Here is a 24,836-nt window from a genome sequence, read left to right as displayed (position 1 = left end):
ATGGTTTTTATATTATTGCTTTGTTTTACATTTCTTTGAGTTCTTTTGATCTTTGTTTATAATTTTCTCAACCAATTTTAAGTTAATTATTCATCAACCATTTTTATTTTCTGGTTTAAGAATTTAAGCCTATCTCCCCTCCTCCTAAATACTATTTAGCTGCACCTCACATCTCTGGATATGTAGAATCTTCTTCAGTTTACCATTAGCAAACATTTTCCAGTTTACATTACATTTCTTCTTTGGCCCATAAATTATTTCATTGTATCTCTTAGTGTCAATACATGTGGAACTTTTTTAGTATCATTACTAATACTTTTTGATCACAGAATATTTTCTGATTTCAATCTTTTAAAAGTTCTTGAGACTTACCTTATGATATAATCTATATTCAGTTTTTGTAAATGTCCTGTATATACTAGAAGATGGTATATATTCTGCAATTATTTCAGACAATGTTTTTTAATCATAAAAAATTCTTGCCCTGGAGGTGGGACAAGATGGCGGGTAGATAAACGCAGTGTCGCCTCCTCCCACAACCACATCAAAACTACAACACAAACATCATTCAGAACCGCCTGAAATCGAGCTGAATGGAAGTTCTACAACTAAGAAATTAAAGAAGCAGTCACACGGAGACTAGTAGGAGGGGTGAAGGCACGCGGACGGGCTGGTCCCACACCCACGTGTGGCAGATGAAAATCAGGAGGACACCTCAGACGGGAAGGCCCTCCCTGAGGTTTGAGGGGTCCCCATCCCACACCAGGCATCCAGCTCAGGGTCCCAGTGCCAGGAAGAAAAGTCCCCATAACTTCTGGCTGGAAAAACCAGCGGGAACTGAGGCAGAGGGAGGCCGCAGCTGCAGAAGCCCCAGCAGTTCCTCCTAAAGGGCCCGCATACATGGACTTACTCAGATCCACTCCTTCTGAACTCCAAGGGGAGGCAGCTTGAGGGGCATCAGAGAACAGAAAAGAACTGAGCTGTTTGGCCTCCAGACGAGGGCTGGAGGGGCAGCTTTCTCCTGGACAGACGTGCTGGTGGAGGCCGTTTTGCCTTTGGTGAGCCCTTGCCCCACAGGGCAGGCAGCAGCTGCCATATCTGGGACTCCACCAACCTGGCTCCCACTGTTTGCCCCGCCCTGGTGATTCCCTGAGTCCCCACCCCACCCAACTTTCAGGCCCACCCAAGCTGTTTCCAAAGGCTTTATCATAGGATTGGCTTGTCTTGGATCCTGCTTCAGAGTTCCTTATATCTCTTAAACAAGCAGCATCTGGTACCTGAGCCCACTAGTGCACCTGGTACCATCGGACCAGTGGACACCCTGTGTCAACACAGACCAGTGCACAGTAGTGGAGTTGTCAAGTTGCTAGTTGTGAAAACCGCAAATGGCCAGGAGCCCAGTACCATCCCCCACAGTAGCAGTCTGATCAGAGTCGAGATATACCCCAGCAACAGAGACTGAGGAGCAGACATCTATACCCAAAAAACAAAAGCACAGACCAGCAGCAGAGAACCATCCCCAAAAACTACAACAAAGGCTGAGCAGGAGCTGAGCCCCATGGGGCAGCAGCACTTCCCAGCCACCAGCAGCGGGACGGGGCTCCATAGGGCCCTGTGTATCACAGCTGCTCACAAGAGCAATGGGAAGCTGGAGATCCATAGGGATCTGTGTGACCCAGCAGCCCACAAGTGCTGAGGGAAGTCAGGAATCCAGAGGAGCCTGTGCGACCCAGTGTCCCACAAGAGTGGTGTGGAGCTGGAGCTCGAGAGGGGCCAGTCTCAGTGAGCCTCATACTTCTTGTTAAGGGGCTCTAGGCCTGGCAGTAGAAGCAGCTAGCCTTGGTTCACAATTTGGCTTTTTCTGGACACCTCCAAGCCCAGCACAAGAAGCAGCCATCTGCAGTTCACTCTGTAGATTATGCCAGGTAGCCCTGCTAGAGCACAGGCAGTGGCTGACCTTGTCCCAGAGCCAGCACACCTGGTGAACAGCTTCAGACCACATCAAAACACTACCACCCAACTACCTCCATAAGTGACACACTCAATGAGTGGACTCAGTGGGTACTAGAGACCTGCTAAAGTAAGTTTTTCTCCATGTGGTGGGCCCCTATACAGCTGATCAAGGTAGTCAGAGACCAGTGATCAGTGAGCACAGCTAGTCCTTGCCACTGATTAGCCTGAGTAAACCCCTCCCATTGATGTGCCAACAGCAATAAAGATTCAATTACAAAGGAAGTGTGTACAGTTTACACTAGGGGTGCACCACAGGGGCCCATCTGGGATGATCAGGGAGACTGTGCCACTGGATCCTACAGGACACCTACAACAGTAGGCCACTATATGAAGCCTAGGAGGCATAGCAACTCTGCCTAATGCATAGAAACAATCACAGGGAAGCAGCCAACATGAGGAGACAAAGAAATATGTCCCAAATGAAAGAAAAGAACAAAACTCCAGGAAAAGAACTAAACAAAATGGAGATGAGCAATCTAACAGATGCAGAGTTCAGAACACAGGTTAGAAGGTTGCTCAGGGAACTTGGTGAGACATCCAAGGGACTTAGTGAAACCTTCAAGGAACTTAAGAAGACTTCCGAGTAACTTAGTGAGAACATCAACAACATAAAAAAGGGCCAGTCAGAAATTAAGGATGCACTAACTGAAATAAAGAATAATTTACAGGGAATCAATAGTAGAGTAGGTAAAGCCAACAAGCAAACCATTGACTTGGAATATAAGGAAGCAGAAAACACCCAACCAGAATAGGAAAAAAAAAAAAAGAATCCAAAAAATGAGGATAGTGTAAGGAGCCTCTGGGACAACTTCAAGCATGCTAACATTCACATAATAGGGGTGCCTGAAGGAGAAGAGAGAGAGCAAGAAATTGAAAAACTATTTGAAACAGTGACAGAAAACTTCCCTAACTTGGTGAAGGAAGCAGACATACAAGCCCAGGAAGCACAGAGAGTCCCAAACAAGTTGAACTCAAAACACATCATCATTAAAATGTCAAAGGTTAAATACAAAGAGAGAATCTTGAAAGCAGTTGGAGAAAAGCAGTCCATTACCTACAAAGGAGCTGCCATAAGACTGTCAGCTGATTTCTCAAAAGAAACTTTGCAGGCCAGAAAGGAGTGGCAAGAGATATTCAAGGTGATGAAAAGCAATGACCTACAACCAAGATTACTCTATCCTGCAAAGCGATCCTTTAGAATCGATGGACATATCAAGAGTTTCCCAGACAAGAAAAAGCTAAAGGAGTTCATCGCCACCAAATAAGTGTTATATGAAATGTTGAAGGTTCTTCTTGAAGGCAAAAAAGAAAAAAAAATATGAACAATAAAATGGTAATTAATACATATCTATCAACAATTGAATCGACAAACAAAATGAGCAAGCAGAACAGAACAGACTCATAGATACAGAGAACTTTTCGTTGCTTGCCAGATGTGTGAGGGCTGGGAGCATGGTTGAAAAAGGTGAAGGAATTAGGAAGTACAAATTGGTTGTTAGACTGATGAACCTCAAAGGGAAAGGGGGGTGGAGGGTGAGATGAGATAAACCAAAGAACTTATATGCATATATGCATAACCAATGGACATCAACAATAGTGTGGGGAGGGCGGGTGGGGGTAGGAATGAGGAGGAGGGGGTCAATGGAGAAAAAAGGGAGAAACATCTGTAATACATTCATCAATCAAAATGAGTTTAAAAAACAAAAACAAAAAATTCTTGCCCTGGCTGGTTTGGCTCAGCAGTTAGCATGTCAGCCTATGGAGCTAAGGGTCATAAGTTTGAGTTCCAGTCAAGGGCATGTACCTGGATTGCAGGTTTGATCCCTGGCCCTGGGTTAGGGACATGCAGGAGGCAACCAATTGATGAGTCTCTCTCACATCAATGTTTCTCTCTCTCTCTCCCTCCCTCCCTTCCACTCTATCTAAAAATCAATGGAAAAATATCCTCTGGTGAGAATTAAAAACAAAAAATCTTTCATATCAAAACTGATTTATCTATTAAGATCTTTCACAATAATTATCAAATTGATTAGTTTCCTGTATCATTATTATTTTTTTATTCTGAATCAAGGACATTTTTCCATTTATCTTGAAATAGAGTGGGAGGGAGAAAGAGGGGAAGAGAGAGAGAGAAACATTGATGTGAGAGAGATACATCGAGTGGTTAATACCCACATGACCCCAACCAGGGCCAGGGACAAACTGCAATCGAGGTACATGCCTTTAGAGGGAACTGAACCCGGACCTCTCTGGTCTGTGGGCCAACGCTCTAACCGCTGAGCCAAACCAGCCTGGGCAGTTTCCTGTATTCTGTACATTTTAAATTATACAGCGTTGGGCATAAGTAGGTTTACAGCCCTGGCCGGTTCGGTTCAGTGGTCATAGCAGTGGCCCGTGGACCAAAGAGTAATTTTTAGAATTACTTTTAAAAAGTTCTGGCCAAGTACACATACCTTGGTTGTGGTTCGTTCCTGGCCCTGGTCAGGTTGTGTGGGAGGCAGCCAACTGATGTGTCTCTCTCACATCAATGTTTCTCTCTCTCTCTCCCCCAGTTCCACTCTATCTGAAGATTTTTGAAGGAATATCCTTAGGTGAGGGTTAAAAAAAAAAAAGAGTTGGTTTACAGTTGTTTATATGGAAAATAGTGCAACAATTAATAAATAATAATAAAAGAATAAACTCTGTGTTTCACATATTCACAACTATAAAACTGCTTTTGCTCCAGCCTGTATATTTTGAAATTATAAAAATGTTAAATAGAAATTTTAAATAATTTATCTTTCCAGGGAATAAAATTTTAACATTATGTAGTGACTATTTTCTAGTAATTAGTTTTAAATTTTAATATATTTGATGAATATATAGTTACATTAACTTTTTTTTGTTTAATATTTATAAGCAAATACTACCTTTCCTTTTTAATTTTTTATTCAATCCAGATTTTTTAATAAAATCTGAGATCTTGTCTTTTAATACAGTTCAAATTAACATTTTTACTTTGTAGTTATTACTTTTTTCATATTTTAAAATAAATTATTGTTTACATACTGTATGAATCCAAGCTACTATTTTCTTCTAATGGTTTTTATTGTTTTCACTTTTATATTTAGCTCTAGGATTCATCCAGAGTTGATGCTTGTATGTTATGTGCACATAGGAGTCAAGATTTTATTATTTTTTATATTAGCATTCAATGGTTCCAGCACATTGAAAAAAAAAAAACCTTTTCCCTTCTGCACTATAATGCAATCCTTGTCATAAATCAAATGACTTTTTATGATGGGATCTCTTTCTGTACATATTTTTCTCCTCTGCTGGTTTGTATGTTTATTCTGGAGACTTATTTATCAATTCAAACACCACACAGTATTAATTACTATGACTCTGCAATAGATCTTGATACCTGGTATTGTTCTATAGTTCTAAGATATCCTTACTTTTCTTCATCTTGTGATTTTTCATATATTTTTTAAATCATTTTATTTTGTTTCTTTTGTACCTTTTATTTTATATTCCTTTGCTTTCATTGTGTTTATTTTAATGAATATATTATTTTATATTACACCATTTTCTTCTATTAAGTTTTTAGATTATACATCTTTTTACTCTTTTTTTAGTAGTTTATCTGGATATTCCTGAGTTATTAAATCTAATAATTTAAATCTAATAAATAAGTTTTACATTTACCAATTACCCTAGATTATTAGATCATTTAAGTTTTTAATTTCTTCATCTACCTTTTCATTATTTTTTATGTATCATAATCCTGCATACTTTTAAACCTCAGTGAAATATTACTATTATTTTAGTAGAGTGACTATTCCTTTATATTTAACCATAAATTTACCCTTCTGCTGTTTTTTTGCTTTAATTCTGTTTCTATATGTAGTTACTTTCCATGTCCCAGGAAGTCTCTGTATTTCTATTCCAAGTCTGCTTCTTTTTAATTATATTTACTTGCATTCATTGTTAAATCTTTATTTAAGCCTATTTTTTGCTGGAATAAATTTTAGAATTACTTTTAAAAAGTGACTTTAGTCCTGTGCTGGCCAGTTTGGCTCAGCAGTTGGAGCATCGGCCCACTGACCAGAGAGTCTCGTGTTCAGTTCCCTCTAAGGGCATGTACCTCGGTCGCAGTTGTCCCAGGCCCTGGTTGGGGTCGTGTGGGTAGTGACCACTCAATGCATCTCTCTCGCATCAATGTTTCTCTCTCTCTCTTCCTTCCTTTCTCCCTCCTGCTCTATCTCAAGATAGATGAAAAAAAAAGTCCTTGGGTGAGGATAAAAAAAACAAACTTTAGTTCTTTTAAATTATAATTTATTGTCTTCTGGCTTTCTTCATTTCTACTGATAAGGTATCTGTCAGTATTACTGCATTTTCTTTGAAGGTAGAATCTTTTTTTTCCATCTTGACATTTTGAAGGTTTTATTTTAGTTTTCATCAGTCTTTAAAAAATATTCAGGTGTGCCTGACTGTTGTGGTTCTGTGGTTGCGCATTAAACCATGCACCAAGGGGTTGCTGGTTCAATTCCTGGTCAGGGCACATACCCAGGTTGTGGGCCCAATCCCCAGTGGGGAGCATGTAGAAGGCACCAATTGATGTTCTCTCATCGATGTCTCTCTCTGACTTTCCCTCTCTCTTCCTCTCTCTCTAAAAATCAATAAAGAAAAATAATTTTAAAATAAAATTAAAATATTTAGATGTGATTATTCTTTTATCATGCTTGAATTGCATAAAGCATATTGTCCATTAAAAAAAATTTTGCTCTTATTTTCAAAGATTTTAAGTTTATTTAGTTCCTTGGCCTCTCTGTCTGACTTCAAAATTTGAAAAATTATTTTACAGGAACGAAGTTATGTATTTAATGTATTTCAAATATTTATTATTGTTATTCTAGATGTGAATGACCCCCAAAACTTCTGCTTGTTTCTAGGCTTCTAAATAGTGGGTTTCTCCTGGGGACAAACATGGACATTTGGATTCTTTCTTTCTCTGGCAAAAAAAAAACATGCCTGTATATCACTAGCTAAATTTCTTTATAGGGCTTCAAACTCAGAATTAGTGTGTTCCCTGGAGCCCCACCTCACTTTGGGTCATTTTCTTTTAGTTATGACAAGAAGACAAAATTTTTTTTCTACTTCTCAGTGGCTTGGTTCTTGAGCCTGTGGTTTCAATAAATCCAGACTGTCATGGCAGTCACAATCTCTATATTATTATACTTGCTTGGGAAATTGAGATGGAATACCTATAACTACCTTTCTCATTATAGAGCCTTTTAAGCATAATATTCTCATATTTACACATAATATATTTTAATGTGAGATTGCTATCAGCACCAGAAAAGATGTTATTGGACAACCCCCTGAGTTGGAGAGAGAGGGCTGTTCCCTCCTTGGTCCTTGCCATGCTTGTGAGAAAACATTCAAACACGAGTGACAGATAGCAGCATTGTAGCAAGCCAATTTAATAAGTAAGCGTGGCAAACAAATTTATTAAAAATACACTTGGCATATAGCACAAGTGGACACCTAACTAATCTGAGTGTACTACTGGTTGAGGTTCAAGAGGTTTTATACCCTTATTTCTATAGGTTTCAAAGCTTCCCTCCTGGATATCTTGGGCAACAGACTAGATTTCAAGGTCCCACTTTTACTTTGTTGTGGCTTTTCTAAGAACATCTGGAGATTTTACCTTGGCAAGTCCCAAGCCTGCTGACTTCTTTATTTAGTGGGTGAGATAAAACTCCCTCCATTTTCCCCTTCCTCCCTCCTGCCTCAGCTGGTCCAAGGTGATTTAAGCTATGTAATCTTTGTTTAGGGAGGAGAGGTATTAACCAAGTGCCCTTGGTTGGGGAAGATAAAGTCCTGTGATTCACAAGCTGGCTGCAACCTGCCCAAACTGACCTTGTTTAATTTTTTCCCTCAGTTTCTCTATTCCACTTGCTCAGGAATTTTCCTAGCTTCTTGCTATCCTGCCACAAGCTGTGCATCTAATCTGTTGAATTACAGTCGGCCCTCATTTATCGGGATAATCAGTTCCAGACTCTACTGTGATAAGTGAATTTCTGTGAAGCAGGATTCTTTATTTATAATCAGTCGTCCCTCGCCACTTTGCACTTTGATGTTTGCGACCTCACTGCATCGTGGTTTTTTCAAATACAGTATAGTATGGTATTTGAAAAAAATGCAATAGAGTGAAGCCACAGCCATCAAAGTGTGAAGTGGTGAGGGACGACTGTATATCATATTAGTTCAGCATTTATTGACAATTTGCTACTCTCCAGATAGATACTCTTTTAAGTGCTTGAGATGCATTAGTAAACAGAATGAATATGAATCTCTAGTTTATATTGTTAGCAGATGACTCTAATAATGATATAATAAGTAGATTAAGAAAAGTGTTAAAATTTTAAGCAAAAATATAGAGCAAAGTGAAAAGTATCTTTTGGAAATCCAATCCTTGATAACTGGGTAAGTTGCATTTTAAAAAATAAAATTATCAAGACAAGCCTCCCTGAGAAGTTGACATGTGAAGAAAAACTTGAAGTAAATGAGACAATGAGCCATGCTAAAAAACACCTCAGGAAGGGATAACTTGCACAAATACTCTGAGGCAAAAGCTTGCTGGTTGTATTAAAAAAAAAAAAAAAAAAAAAAACCCAGCTAGAAGGACAGTGTGACAATAAAGTGTATGAGGGGAGGACTGGAAACTAGAATCTTTGAGTAAAATGAGAACAAAATCAGAGACTCATTTTCTGTCTCCTTCCCTTCCCCCTCTCTGCTTACCTATTTATAATAAATAAAACAAAATAAATATATTTTAAACATAAAAGCTTAGGAAACAAATTTTCAATCAAATACTCTTTATCTATTTTTGCAGAGCTTTTTTACCCCCTGATTTTCGAGTTTATGGTTATAATGGCACGAGGTATATGAAACCTTCTGAACAACAGATTGAGGTATGATTTTTAGGGTCTGTTTCACCTTTGTTATGTGAGTTTCTATGATCACCTTACTTAGGTCCACTTGTTGCTGCAGTACAAAGGGTTGAAGTTATACATTGTTTTGGCATGAATTTAACCATTTCTTTTTGATAATGTGTCTTTATAATATCTATAATTTATTGGAAGAATAATAGGATTGCATGAATTACCCATGCCTGAGATACCATTTTTCTTTTTACTTTTGTCCTGCCCTTCCAGTTTCTGTTGCTTTTTCCTTTTGTGTTACTAATTTCTATGTGTAATACTTTGAAATTAAAGCATTTTTATAGAGACTAAGCTTTTAACAGAAAAAATACTAGAGATAGTGAATAATTGTTTTAAATTTTGCTGAACAGACTGGGCAAATATATGTGAGTTATCTATGGAGCAGTCGGTACAGATATATAAATAATACATAGTCAAACTGTGTTATAATATATACATTTTTCACACACAAATAGATATGTATATGCATGTGGCATTTATGTGTGTGTGTGAGTGTATAAGAGAGAGTTAGAATCAGAGAGACACAAGCGCAATATCCCATGCTTGAAGTTTATATTATTTTGCTATATCTAACACCTAAATCTACTTCCTACCTCTAGGAGGTAACCATGAAAGATAAATGTATAATTAAAAAGGAAGCAAAGAATGCTTTATTAATAACCTGAATGTAGTAAGTGGTTAAATATCGGCCTCATATGTAATGAGTACAGTCACGTGTCACATAACAATATTTCAGTCAACATCGGACCACTTATGGTGTTCCCATTAGATTATAATGGAGCTGAAAAATCCCTAACACTGAGTGACACCATAGCCATTGTAATGTTGTAGTGCAATGCATTGCTCCCTTGTGTGTGGTGACACTGTTAAACAAACCTACTGCACTGCCAGGCATAAAAAAGTAGAGCAGTACAATTATGCACAGTACCTAACACTTGATAATGGTAATACATTACTCTGTTAGTGGTTTATGTACTTCCTATACTACACTCTCTATTCTTATTTTAGAGTGTACTCTTTTTACTTATTCAATTTAAAAAAAACAAAACGTTTTCATAGACTTTTTTAGAGAGAGAGGATGGGGGAGAGAGAGAGAGAGAGATATCCATGTGAGAGAGAAACATTGATTGGCTGCCTCTTGCAGCCTACTGAAAATCAAGTCTGCAACCCAGGCGTGTGCCCTGAGTGGGAATCGAACCAGGACCTCCCAGTCCATGGGATGACACTCAGTCCATTGAGCCACACCAGCTGGGCCACATCTTCATTTTTAAAGAATACTTTTGTTTAATACATAATTATGGGTACCAGAGATTTTTTTTCTCTCAGCATTTTATTCTATTCCATTGTATCCTGGCTCTATATCTATATATACACCTAAACCTATATTTATACATCTATTTCTATATGTATCTATAGATATATAGAGTGAGAAATATTGTTTGTATTATTATTTCTCTGAATGTTATATGCTACTTTTCTTTGGTTTATTTCAAGATTTTCTCTTTAATTTTAGTTTGCATCAGTTTAAGATGTGTTGAATTCATTATATCTTATAGAAATGAACATAAGCCAAATAAATGAAAATAACCAAAAGTTATTTATTCAGAGCTTGCCATGGCCAGGGAGTCAGCCACTGTCACTTTCGTGTGGACAGATGCTGCTACTGGAACCCTAAGGTTTTTCCTTGAGTCTGCCGGCCTGTGTGTACTGGCCCAAAGAAGTACCAAGTAGGAGTTTGTACTACAGAAAGAAAAAAATAGTTTAACGTTGAATTAGCTCATTTGAAGATGGGAAGTTTATGCTTCTAAAATCCAAGTCATAACTTAAATGTTATCTTTCTGCTGCCTCGGGGAAATACTATTTCTCTAAGGGATATATATACACATACACACACACACACACACACACACACACGCACACACACACAGACACATACACGGGGCGGGGGGGAGACGGAGAGAGAGAGAAGGAGAGAATCTCTAGAATGAGAAGTTAAAATTAAATTAAATTTTTTTTTTCTTTATTGATTTTAGAGAGAGAGGAAGAGGGAGAGATAGAAACATCGATGAGAGAGAATATCATTGGGCTGCTTCCTGCATACCCCTACTGGGGATTTGGCCCACAAACTGGGCATGTGCCCTACCTGGGAATCTAATCAATAGGTGACCTCTTGGTGCATGGGCACACTAGCAGGGCTTGAAATTAAATTTAATCAAAGTAATAAGGAACCTTAGTTTCAAAATTCTAAAATAGTCAGAGGGTGAGAAAGCTTCAGAGAGTAGAAATAAAGAAAATTTCAGTATGCCCTGATTGGAGGTGGGTGACCTGGGGAAGCTGTAGGTGGGCTAACTAGAAGCAAAGCCTCCTAAGTAATTGTTTAGGGATGCATGTTTGACTTTCTTAGGTTGAGCTTAAGTTGAAAACAGCGACAAAATTTAGACAGATTAAAATTTTGTATTGTCTATTTGCATATTCAGTGTCTCACTCTATAAATTGTGCTATCTCAATACATTTGGGGAAATTTTGGACAATATTTTTAAATAAATATTTTTGTATCTGTGGTAGTTAGACAGACATGAGGGCAGAAAGCCCTGGGTGCCTATCAAAGGACAATTGTAGGCTGGGACCTCACCCCCAGAGTGACCTTTCCTCTCCTTGCATATCACTGGTCTTGCAGTTTGGATCCCTGACTTTCCCCCCTAGAGATAATATAAGGCCTCTGTCATATTTCAGCTCCAGGCCCAGAAAAGCAGCAAAACCAGACCAGTGACCCCATGGCTGACCTTAGGACCAGCTGCATTAGATAAAGACCTTCTGCTCTGTTGCCCAACCAGTCAATCAGTGGACACCTGACCCTGAAAGAAAACACCTGAAAAGCTGCCAAATATTCTATTCAATCTTCCCCTGGGACGTCCCCTATACACCCTTAGGACAGAGGACCCATGGTGCTCTCCCTTCCAGGAGCAGGGGAGCATGCCTGTGCCTTTCCCTTCCCGCTCCTCCTCCCCGCAGGCACTTCGCCTTCACCTGCCTTTCTCCCAAGCTCCAAGGGCCCTTCTTTCCACTACAACTTATTCCCTAAGCCCATTCCTTCTATGAATTACTTCTTCTACCTCTCTGATTTTCCAAATAAATGTTCTCTTATAGTTGGAGTGTTCCTAGCCAGAACTCAAGTACCAAGGTTGCTAAACCCAGATCCAGTCTGACTCAATGGGTTTAACACGTGGGGCCATCACTGCCACCTACACTATACCTATTTTCTCTTTCCATTCTTATGAGAGTTCAATTAAACATGTTAGATAACATTATCCCACAGGTTGCTGCAGCTATTTTCAATTTTTAAAGGTTCTTTCTGTTCAGCTTTCTTTAATATTTGATAATTTCTGTAAGCCTATACTTTATTTTTTTTTTACTTATTATTATATTTTGTTGCCTTCTCCCAATGTGCCATAAAACCTATACACTGTATCATAGTTTAAATATATTTTTGCTCTAGAATTTAGAGTTGGCATATTTATAACCTTTATTTCTCTTCTGGATTTCCTAATTGTTTTTCTATTATGCTTAATTTTTTTGTTTGTTTGTTCTAGATCACACTTTTAATATCTGCTTTAAAGCCTTATTTTTTAAAATCTGTTTTTTAACTAATTCCAAAATCTTGGGTTACTTCAGGGTCAATTCTTTTTCTGATTTTTATCTTGATTGTGAGCCACATTCGCACATCTGATATTTTAAAGTCATACTGGACATACTCAGTAATTCATTTTAGAGTTTGTGACTCTTTTCTCCAAAGAGTCTTCATTTTTATTCCACCAGAAAATAAATTTTGTTGGAGCCACTTTCAAAACTCTATCTACCCTCGTGTGTTCAGAAACAGCCAACATGTCTCCACTACCAGCTTTACTGATGTTAGTTTCTACTAAGCTACTTGAGATTTTTTTCACGTATTCTCAGTGCAGATGTAAGTAAAGAACTTACTGAAAGGTTAAAGCCAATGGTCGGACGTGAGCAGGCAAGCTAAATAGCTGTCTCGGATGGTGAATATAGAAAAATTGGTTTTATGAAAGAAAAAGGGATGGGGGATTGGAATATCCAAAGGGAAGGGCTACACATCACTGAGCCATGGGGTATTGGGTCAATAATGGCAGCCCCTAGGAGCTGGAATTTCATCCCTCTATGCATCCACTAGCAGAAAGTTTTGTCAGTCAGTGGGTTTTGGGTTCTTGGTTGGTGGGTTTGGGCAGGAGGTTGGATCTATAGGAATGCAGATGTGCGATTGGGTGCTGCTTTTGTTTCTCGTGTCCAGTTGCATTTCTTGTCCAGCCAGTTCTCATGAGATAGGGAGGCTTGCAAAATGGCTATTAGGAATTATATTTCCTGTGTCAGTCTTAACATTTGAACCTGTGTTAGTATCATAGTATTTGGGACCTCACTCTATGCCTCCTTCCTTCCCTGGACATGGCATCTCAATTTCTGAGAACTTGAAACCCTGGTCAGTGAGACTGGGCTCTTTGTTGGAACTTTAGCTACCTTCTGTTGCCCTACCTTGGGGAGTGCCCTCAGGTGAAAACTAATATAAACACAAAGCTCAGTAAACAACATGTTTCTTTGTTTGTTTGTTTTTTGGAATACTGACTCCCTGTTCTCACTTTTTCCTGCCTGCCTTTGTAGTTGGATTTTAAAATTATTTCCAGAGTTTATACTTGTAATTGGTGAAAGGGTTAATACAATGCAAGCCACTCTGATATTATACTCAAATAATTTTGAAAAGAAAAATTTCTCTTTTGGATTAATGTTGATTTATTGTTTGTAAAATCAAGTCCATAGAGTATGAAAAAATAAGTTTTAAATGATTTTTACCTTGATCTTAATCACCAAGAATGTCATATTTAATTTATAATAGGAAAAAATATACTAATTCTTTTTGAACCTATCGGAAAATGTTTGCTTAATTGAGCCAAATGTTCATCCAATAATCCTTTAAATCTATTTTAGAAATAATGAGTATTTGATACATATGCACAATTAACATTTGTTTTAAGTATTTGAAAATAGTACCTTTATCATGAATTATTCTAATAGAGCTATATGTATTTTATTTTTTATTTTTCAGAATTTTTGCTACTACCAAGGATACATTGAAGATTATCCAAATTCTGTGGCAATCCTTAGCACATGTACTGGACTCAGGTTGTGATATATAATTTTATCACTATAAAATGGAATATTAGTTTAGAAATAATTTTTAAACTCAAAAAATTATATTTAGGGGTTCTAACATGAGACATGCTTTATTGTGGAAAACAATCTTTGGAAAAGCAGAATATGGAAATTTTTTTTAACAGTATTTTTTTTTCTTTATTGATTTTAGAGAAAGAGGAAAAGAGAGAGAGAGTGACAGAAACATTGATGAGAGAAAATATCAACCTCCTAGATGCCCCCAACTGGGGATTTGGCTCACAAACTGGGCATGTGCCCTGACCGGGAATTGAACTGGCAAACTCTTGGTGCACGGGTCAACGCTCAACCACTGAGCCACACCAGCTGGGCAGAATATGGAAAATCTTGCAATGCTTCCTACTCTTATTCTGAATGAAATTTTTTTTATTTATTTGGAGAACATGAAATATCAATAACTAAGCAAATGCCAACAGTATTAAAATTCATTGCCACTTAGTAAGTTGGTGGATACTTAGAAATTATATTTTTCCAGGTTACCATTTGAGATTAAGAGTGAAAATGATTCACATACCATTAAGTAAAAACTTGACTAACTGGCTTTTTTATGTACATTTGAAAAAATCTATTTTGAAATTCATAGGGGCTTACTACAGTTTGAAAATGTAACTTATGCAATTGAGCCCTTGGAGCCTTCTATTGGTTTTGAACATGTGATTTATCAAGTAAAGCATGAGAATACAGGTGTTTCTTTATATGCTGAGGAGGATATGGAGTCAAGAGACATACCCTATACAATTCAAAGTGTTCAGGTAGGTGATTAATTAAGTATCTATATGGTGAGTACTAACCATCAATATAAGTAATGTATTTTTTCTGATAAAATGTTATTTACATTAATAATATGATTGATAGATACATGGATGTGCTAGATGTAATAAAAACTTTGTAACTTATATTTTAAGACTTAAAACTTGTCATTCAAATTTCCAGAACTATAATCTGGCATTTTTCACTGTTAGTGGCACCCCCCCCACCCCCGTAATCTAGACTTTTATTGTCTGCAGATGTACACACACCCTTCTCCATTTCCAATGTGTCAAAATTTTGATACAATAAATACAAATGCCGTTCACATAAATATTGAAGATATTTTCTAAAGAGAATTACTAGGGTCTTCTAAGGCAGTGGCCTCAGGGGCAGCCATTATATTTCCCTCAAGATGCTATGTCAATTTCATTGTGCATGGATGGAGAAGCTGCTTCTACTGGCAAAGAAGACTCCAGAATTTAGGGGTTCTGTGACCACAGATTCATCAGAGTATCCCCATATGTTCCCATTCCAATTTTCAGAGTCTCATTTTTTTTCCAGTTAATACCCTCATTTTAACAGTAGATACCCTGCGATCTTGGAAATTTAAAGTATGTTGCAATTAATGTGCTCATGAAATGAGATTTTGAGTTTGGTTTTCAACCCTCTCTGATCTGCTGTTACAGTAGGTAAGGGTTATTTCAGGGCAGATATTTTGCCAGAAAAACAGAACCAACAGGATATATGTATACATATGTATGTGTGCATATATGTATGCCTGTGTGTATATATATATACATATTAATGTATATCTGGGTAGGGGACAGTCAAGTTGACAAATAAAATTAACCATCTCATCAAGACTACAAAATTTATTTCTGTATTTCTTTCATAAGTTTTATTGCTTTGTCTTTTACATTTTTTAAAAATATGTTTTTATTGATTTTAGAGAAAGAGGAAGGGAGAGAGAGATGGAAACACTGATGAGGCTGCTTCCTGCACCCCCCCCCCCCCCCCACTGTGGATCAAGCTTGCAACCTGCCCATATGCCCTGACCAGAAATCAGACCAGTGACCTCTTGGCTCAACCAACTGAGCCACACTGGCCGGGCTAGTCTCTTACGTTTTGATATATGATTCAATTTAATTTTTGTATGGAGTGATTTAAGAATCTCAAGTCATCATTCTTTATATGGATATCTGATTTTTCCAGCATCATTTGTTAAAAAGACTTTTTTTTTTCCATTGAATTTTCATGGCTTTTTTTCCCCCTAAGATTAGTTGACCATAAATGTTAGGGACTATTTCCACAATTGCCATTACATCCCATTGATCTTTATGCTTATTCTTAAGCCAGAAACACACCTTTTTTTTATTACTATAGCTTTGAATAAATTTTTGGAATTAGTAAGTGTGCATTCTTCTTTTATGATATTGTTCTGGCTATTTTTGTTACTATGAATTTCCAAATGAATTTTAAATTTTATTTCAGTTTCCTAAAAATGCCATCTGGGATTATGTGAATTCTGTAGATTCACCTGGAGAATATTGCCATTCAACAATATTAACTCTTTCTATTTATGAACATGGAATAGCTTTTTGTTTTTAGATTTTCTTTGATACTTTTATGCACTGTTTTGCACAGTTTAGTCTTCAAGTCGTCAAGTAAACTCATTTTGTTAAATTTATTTCTGTATGTTATTGCCCATTTAATTTTTTTTCAAGTTTGCATGTCTCATTATCAGTGTTAGAAAATTCTTGATTTTTGTGTATTGATTTCAGAATTTGCAAAATTGTTGAAATTGTTTATTAGTGTGTTTTTTATTGGACTCTGATTTTTTATGTACGAGGTCATGCCATCTTGAATGAAGATAGTTTATATAAGTTCTCCCTTTTTAATTATAATAACTTCCATTTTTTTATTGCCTAATTGTCCTGCTTAGCATCTTCAGTATAATGTTATTAGGCGAGAAGAGATATCCCTGTCTTGCCCCAACCTTAGGAGGAAAAGATTCCGTCCATCACCATTGAGTATAATGTTAATGGTGAAATAAAACTGAACCTCTCTAGATTTTTCAACTCACTTTACTCTCCAGTAAAACTGTTCTCATTCTATCTCACTTTTCTGACATTTTCTTATTCACTTACATTCTAGATCTTGGTATTTTCTATGTTATCCCTCAGGTTTATGTTGAGTTGCCTATCGTAGGTTTCTATGCCATTGTCTACAGTGATTTACATATCTCTTACTCTCATTTCAATTTTTCCTAAGTCAATGATCCATATTAAACATAATGGTTGCTCAAGTTAAACAAAATACAGGAACACATTATCTATCTACCTAATTATGTATTATCTATCTATCTACTTATTTATCTATCTATCCATCTATTTATCATCATGCCCCTTTTCACTCCCTGAATATTCTTACTGATGACTTTGACATCTTTTAAATTTAACTATAATCTATATTGTAATTTTATCACTCAATAGTATTCACTAACCTTCCCTTATCCAATTATTTGGTGCTTGATTGATCAAAACAAACTTTACTTCGATTAAAGTTATCTATATATAATACATATCTCAGCAATTTGTCTCCTTGTATGGCCACATTCTCTTACTACATAAAATGACTTTTGAGGTCATTTAAAATATAACACCTGCTCACCTTTCAACAGACACATTTCCTGGTATTCTGTTATGTATCCTTGTCTTAAATTTATTTGGTTAAAAAGCAAATAAATTTACCCCATAAAAATTATTATTCACTAAATGAATTAATAAAATATTAATATAATCAACCCCAATCTTGAAGAGAAAATGAACAAAGATTACTTCAGGGAATGTTAAACAACTAACAAATGTTGGTTGAAACAAAAAAACAAAATGGTTTTGAATCCTTCAATCCATTAGTTAATTGTTTACTTTGATTAATTTAAGTGTTTACGTCAGTGGCAAGATGAGGAGACCTCGGTTCTTGTCTTCTTGAAGGAGAGATTTCAATCAAGAAACAAAATGAAGCATAGTAATAAAAGATTTATTGGCTGCAGCAAAAACACACTTAGGACAGTGAAATGAGGAAGGGCATAGAAGAAGCAACAGGAGAGCCTAGGCTGGGCTGCTTTGGTTCACTGGGAACTCAGAGGAAAGGGGTCCTTGGGGACAGTTTCAGGGGGTTAGCCCATGTCGAGCTGCCACTGCTCATTGCTCCCCTTATTGCAAGTCTTCTGGGTCCCTTAAAAGAAGAAAGAGGGGAAGGGAATGGCACTGGCACATTTCTCTGGGGGAGACTACACACTCGGTCCTTCCTCCTGAGCATATTTATCTCTCTCTTGCAGGTGGGAATCTTAGGGGAGGGTCTTATGGGAGGTTCTTAACAGAATATTTATTAGCTTTCCAAGTGTCCAGTGATTGGTCAATGACAGGACAGGTGGTCATTATTCAATGCAACTGGTCCTGAGGCAGCCATGGCATCACTTGTCTGATTTTGTTACTCTTCTGGGCCTGGAGCTAAAATACAAGTGAGGCCCAAAGTGACCCTTAGAAAAGAAAAGGTGAAGGGGTCTAAACCAAACTATATGACTAGCAATATGAAAAGTCAGGGGGTCCAAACCACATGACCAGAGATATGCTAGGGGAGGATAGGTTACCCTGGGGTCAAGGTTCTTATTTTCCCAGTTTTGCTGCTTGGTAGGCATCTGGGGCTTTTTACCATGGTGAGTTTCTGTACCTGGCCCATCGTTTTTGCTCTGCTTATGTCTATCTAACTACCTATAACATTTATGTTTATGCAATACAAAAATAGTGTTATTTCTTTGCTTAGGGACTTTGATAAAAGGATGGAGTCCTATAAGCAAACAATCATGAAACATTTAGTGCTTAATTTTGAATGGAAATGATAAAAAAAAAAAAAATCAGACCATAAGGGAATTTCATCTGAATTTTTTAAAACAAAACCCCGAAACATCCAAGACTTGGCCAAGAAATAGAAGTTTAAAGTGAAGAAAACTGGGTGATCAATCAGCCCTAAATTTGTCTTACTGATCTTTCTCAACTTTTTTTTTTGCCTTTAAATTACTCCTTTAAACCATCACTTTTCTGATTGCTATTAAATTCCTTATTTTTTGTTCTCTAATGCTCAGTTAATTATGTTAAGGAAAATTGTTTAACTAAAGTAGAGCATATAACTAAAATGCTTTGCTTAATATGTTAAGTAAAGTGGTTTTACTAAAATGGGATAGTTTAAAACTTCAATGTGAAAAAGAGAAACTGTAGACATTAAAATAAATATAAGAAAAGTTTCCTTAATTTCTGAAATTGTGTCCTCTCTTTCTGCTTCTAGATATTTGTCTAGTGTTTGTAGATGGTATGCTATTTTAGTAACAAGATACTTTGAGTTATCTACACTATAGTCTTAGAGTTCATAAAGTCTGTTACAAGTTTTCCCTAGTGCCTTCCTCCTAGATTCTCTTCATGTAAACATAATTATGAAAATATTTTTTTCTGTATCCCCATGTTTTTTGGCAAGTCTAATTCACATAAATGATAAGCCAGAGTTCAAATCTTATAAGGCCTCATATTTTTGCCTAACTCAATCACTAGGATTTGGATGGATGACATCATACCCAGAATCTACATTTTGAGATATCTATGGTGAATTTAAGAAAGTTAGTCACTTTCATTCTCTGTTGCTCACCATTTTTGGGGATGATTTATATAATGGTTAACTTTGTCCTTCAGAGGAAATAAACACAGAGATGGGTTCTTATACCTTCAGGGTCATAGATAAAACCATACCACATATCAATGTATGATTGCATCATTAAGCTAATAAAAATTCACACCTTTAGTAATGGGAGTCACTGGAAGGTATTTTGTTTTGTTTTATTTTTTATTGTTGTTTTATGCAGAAAATCTAATAATATAAATAGCTAAAAACCAATGAGAATATAGAGAATGGAAGGTAGAGGAAAGTTACTTTCTGTGTAAATTAAATGGTTGATCACCTATTTAAGAGATGACAAAGAAAATATCCTGGAAAGTATTCTTTGATACCTAGTTTTGCTTATATTATCTGATTCTATTTTTATATATAAAATTGTATTTTTCAATATTGAACTCATGAAGTAGTGATAAACACTAAAATATTTAAGTAACTTTAATTTTCATGTGGATTTATTTTTAGGTACTTAAAGGCATATCTAAGTATATAGAATTGCATATTGTAGTTGAAAAAAAATTGGTAAGTATATTCTAATTTATTCGCCTTACGTCAATTGATGTTAGTAATTATTTGTTTCTTCAAATAATCTCTCTTATTTTTCTGGGACTCTCATAATTCATATATTGTTTCCACCTAATGGTATTTCACAAGTCCCTCTTTTTTTATTTCTGGTTCTTAGAATCTATGATTTCATTTGTCTTCTCCTCAAGTTGGTTGACTCATTGTCCTGCCTCTTCAAATCTGTTGTTGAAGCTTTTTAGTGAATTTTCAACTCAATTATTGTATTTTATAGCTCCAGAATTTATTTGGTTTAGTTTTATAATTTCTATATTTTCTTGACATTTTGTTTATATGGAATTTTTCTGATTTCCCTTAGTCTTTGTTTTTCTTTAGCTCTTTGAGTATACTTTAGACAGCTGTTTTAAAGACTCAGATAGAGCTGCATTTCCTCAAAGATGGTTTCTCCCAATATATTTTGTTCCTTTGAGCCACGGTTTTTGTTTGTTTGTGTCTTTGCCTCATTATATAAACTTAATGTTTGTGTTTCTCTGAAATATAGATTGAAACCTAATATAATGTGATGGTATTTGGAGGGTGTGGCCTTTGAGAGTGGCTTGAGGCTTCGAGATGAAGCCCTTATCAAGGAGATTAGGGACCTTATAAAAAAGACTCCAGGACTTCTGCCAAGATGATAAGATGGCCATTTATGAACCAAGAAGAGGCTTTTTCAGACACCAAATCTGCTGGAGTCTGTGTCTTAGACTTTACAGCTTCCAGAACTGAGAGAGATAAATATTTGTTGTTTAAGCACCTCGTCTATAAAATTTGTATTATATAGTACCTCAGACTGACTAAGGAATCTTGTGATTTTTTGTTGAAAACTGGGCATTTGAAAAAAAATAAACACCTCTTGCAGTTTATGCAGATTGATTCTGTTCCAGGGCAGTCCTCCAGTGATTAGTCGGGCTTGCTCTCAATTTACAGGTCAGCTGAGGTGGAAGTTTAGGATGTTCTAGGTCTTTTCTGAGCATATGTCTTGAGGAACTTTCTTAATTTTACAGGGCTGCTTTTAGATATCTCAATTTTCCAAAGAGTCTCACCTCAGTTTCTCCTCAAGACCTTAGAAGGCCTTGTTGTATATTATCACCTATAATCTCTTGTCTCAGGCATCTGACACTTTTACAAGCAGTGGTTACTCCTTTTTGCTGCCTGAAATCTGAGGGAGGTAAGACAGAAACCAACCTTTCAGGCAGCTGTTAGACAGGTTAGAACATTTCAAATAAGGTCTTCTCTGCAACCCTTGTTTAGAGGGAGGAAACTGGAAACTGGGCTGCAATCTCCTCCAGTTTAAACCATGAGACACTGAAGATGGAGTAGAGCAAAGGAAAGTAACAGCACCACAAATTTCCTGCCATTTTCAAGTTGACTTTCTCTTGCTTGGTTGCTGTAAACCCTTGACTGTTTTTCCAGAGGTCCCAAGAGTTTATTTCAGCCAGTTTCTGATTGTCTTTTGACATTTTCACTGAGGAACAAGGGCTTGGAGTTTTCTAGCCCACCACTTTGCTGATGTCACCTCCAACCCCCGCCCTGAATGATATGTTTAGTCTCTTGTTGTCATATTGTTATGAAAGCTACTTTAAAAGCTTTGTCAGCCACCCTGGCCTGTTTTGATTCAGCAGTTCAAGCGTCAGTCTGTGGTCCAGAGAGACCCTGGTTCAGTTCCCTCTAAGGGCTCCTACCTCGGTTGCAATTTGTCCCCAGCCCTGGTTGGGTTGGGTGGGTGGCAGCCACTCAGTGTGTCCCTTTCACATCGATGTTTCTCTTTCTCTCTCTCTCTCTCTCTCTCTCTCTCTCTCTATACCCCCCCTTTCCCCTCCCTCCCACTCTATCTGAACAACAACAACAACAAAAAATGGAAAAATGTCCTAGGGTGAGGATAAAAAAAAAATTAAAAGCTTTGTCAACTAATTCTAAAAGATTATTTACAGTGGTGTTGACAAGTATTGGTTGCTTTTTCTCACTCAGGTTGTAGTTTTTCTGAATCTTGGTGTGGCTAGTGATCTGGTATTGTGAACCTTCCTAGTTTGTTCTCCTTTTTCAAGGTTGCTGTGACTATTCGGGGTGTTCTTTGGTTCCATATGAACTTTTGAAGTATTTGTTCTAGTTTTGTGAAGTATGTCGTTGATATTTTGATGGGGATTGCATTGAATCTACAGATTGCTTTGGGTAGTATGGACATTTTAATGATGTTAATTCTTCCAATCCATGAACAAGGTATGTGCTTCCACTGTTTTATATCTTCCTCTGTATCTTTTTTTAATCTCCTGAAGTTTTTGCGAATTGGTCCTTTATTTCTTTGGTTAAGTTTATTCCTAGGTATCTTAATTTTTTTGCTACGATGGTAAATGGGATTATTTTTTTAGTTTCTCTTTCTGTGATTTCATCTTTGGTGTATAAGAATGCCGTTGATTTCTTGACGTTAATTTTGTATCATACTACTTTGCCAAATTTATTTATTAAGTCTCATAAATTTTTAATGGAGTCTTTGGGGTTTTCTATGTATAATATCATGTCATCTGTGAATAATGACAGTTTCACTTCCTCCTTTCCAATTTGGATCCCTTTTATTTTTTCTTCATGTTTGATTGCTGTGGCTAAGATTTCCAGTACTATGTTAAATCAGAGTGGCAAAAGTGTGCATTCTTGTCTTGTTCCTGTTCTTAAGGGAAATTATTTTAGTTTTTGCCCATTGAGTATGATGTTGGCTTTAGGTCTTTATTATATGGCCTTTATTATGTCGAGATATAATCCCTCTATTCTCAGATTGCTGAGCATTTTTATTGGAAATGGGTGCTGGATTTTGTCAAATGCTTTCTCAGCGTCTATTGATATGATCATAATGACATTTATCTTTTATTTTGTTCGTGTGGTGTATCACATGTATTGATTTGAGAATATTGTACTAGCCATGCATCCCTGGGATGAATCCCACATGATCATGGTGAATAATTTTTTTTGATGTATTGCTAGATTTGATTTGCTAGTATTTTGTTCACGATTTTGGCATCTATGTTCGTTAGGGATATTGGCCTGTAGTTTTCTTTCTTTGTAGCGTCTTTTTCAGGTTTTGGAATTAGAATTATGTTGGCCTCACAAAAATTCTTCCTGAATTTTTTGGAATAATTGAGGGGAATGGGTAGTAGTTCTTTGAATGTTCAATAAAATTCCCCCGTGAATTCGTCCTGGCTTGGGGTTTTGTTTGCTGGGAGAGCCTTGATTACATCTTCAATTTCTTTTGTTATTTGTCTGTTCAAGTTGCCTATCTCTTTCCAGTTCAGTTTTGGGAGACTATATGTTTCTATGAATTGGTCCATTTTGCTTAGATTGTCGAATTTGTTGCCGTATAATTGTTCATAATATTTGTTAACGATCCATTGTATTTCTGTGGTGTCAGTTATTATTTCTCCTCTTTCATTTCTGATTTTGTGTATTTGGGTTCTTTCTTTGTTTCTTGGTGAGTCTAGCTATGGGTCCATAAATCTTATTTATCTTTTCAAAGAACCAGCTATTTGTGTCATTGATCCTTTGAATTGTTTTTTTGGTCTCCATGTCATTTATTTCTGCTCTGATCTTTACTATTTCCTCCCTTCTACTTGCTCTGGGGTTTTCTTTTTGTTTGCTTTCTAGTTCTTTAAGTTGTGAGGTTAGATAGTCTATTAGAAATTTTTCTTGTTTCTTGAGGTAGGCCTGTAGTGCTATGAACTTCCCTCTCAGAACTGCTTTTGCTGCATGCCATAGATTTTGTGTTTTGTGTTCATTTTCATTGGTTTTCAGGAAGTTTTTAATTTCTTCCCTGATCTCCATAGTAAACCATTCATTGTTCAATAACTTGCTATTTAGCCTCCATGTGTTCAAATGTCTTTGCATGTTCTTGTTGCAATTGATTTCTAGTTTCATGCCATTGTGATCTGAGAAGATGCTTGATATGATTTCAGTCTTCTTAAACTTGTAGAGACTTAGTTTGTGCCCTAACATGTGGTCTATCTTTGAGAATGTCCCATGTGCACTTGAAAAGAATGTGAATTCTGCAGTTTTGGGGTGTGATTCTCTGCAGATATCTATTAAATCCATTTGGTCTAGTGCTTCATTTAGCGTCTGTTTTTTTGCTAATTTTTTGTCTAGAGGATCTATCCAGTGATGTCAACGGGGTGTTGAAGTCCCATGCTATGATTGTATTGCTGTCGATTTCTCCTTTGAAGTCCTCCAGAAGATTTTAAATATATTTTGGTGCTCCTGTATTGGGTGGATATATGTTTACCAAGGTTATATCATCCTGTTGGATAGATCCTTTCAATATTATGTAGTGGCCTTCTTTGTCTCTAATTATAGCCTTCATTTTGAAATCTACTTTATCAGATATGAGTATTTCTACTCCAGCTTTTTTTTCCTTTCTGTTTGCTTGAATGGTTTTTTTTTCATCTGTTCACTTTCAACCTACGAGAGTCTTTCGTTGTGAGGTGGGTCTCTTGTAAACAACATATGTGTGAGTCATGCTTTCTTATCCAGTCAGCTACTCTGTGTCTTTTTATCAGAGCATTCAAACCATTCACATTTAAGGTG

The 24,836-nt window shown here is 36.7% G+C and overlaps 1 protein-coding gene across 1 annotated transcript in view; it reads left to right on the top strand.

The window, feature by feature from the left end:
• The window catches only part of LOC118622330 (disintegrin and metalloproteinase domain-containing protein 2-like), a 101,417-nt gene that overhangs the window by 15,712 nt on the left and 60,869 nt on the right, over positions 1–24,836 (top strand). The window contains exons 5-8 of the mRNA XM_036249779.1: positions 8,894–8,972; positions 14,116–14,192; positions 14,824–14,992; positions 20,178–20,234. Of these exons, the coding sequence (XP_036105672.1) occupies positions 8,894–8,972; positions 14,116–14,192; positions 14,824–14,992; positions 20,178–20,234 (382 nt within the window). The remainder of the gene's footprint in view (positions 1–8,893; positions 8,973–14,115; positions 14,193–14,823; positions 14,993–20,177; positions 20,235–24,836) is intronic.

The sequence above is a fragment of the Molossus molossus genome, unplaced genomic scaffold (assembly GCF_014108415.1).
Source record: "Molossus molossus isolate mMolMol1 unplaced genomic scaffold, mMolMol1.p scaffold_m16_p_9, whole genome shotgun sequence".
NCBI classification, from domain to species: Eukaryota; Metazoa; Chordata; class Mammalia; order Chiroptera; family Molossidae; genus Molossus; species Molossus molossus.
Note: the sequence above shows the minus strand (reverse complement) of the source record. Positions and strands in the feature narration are given on the sequence as shown.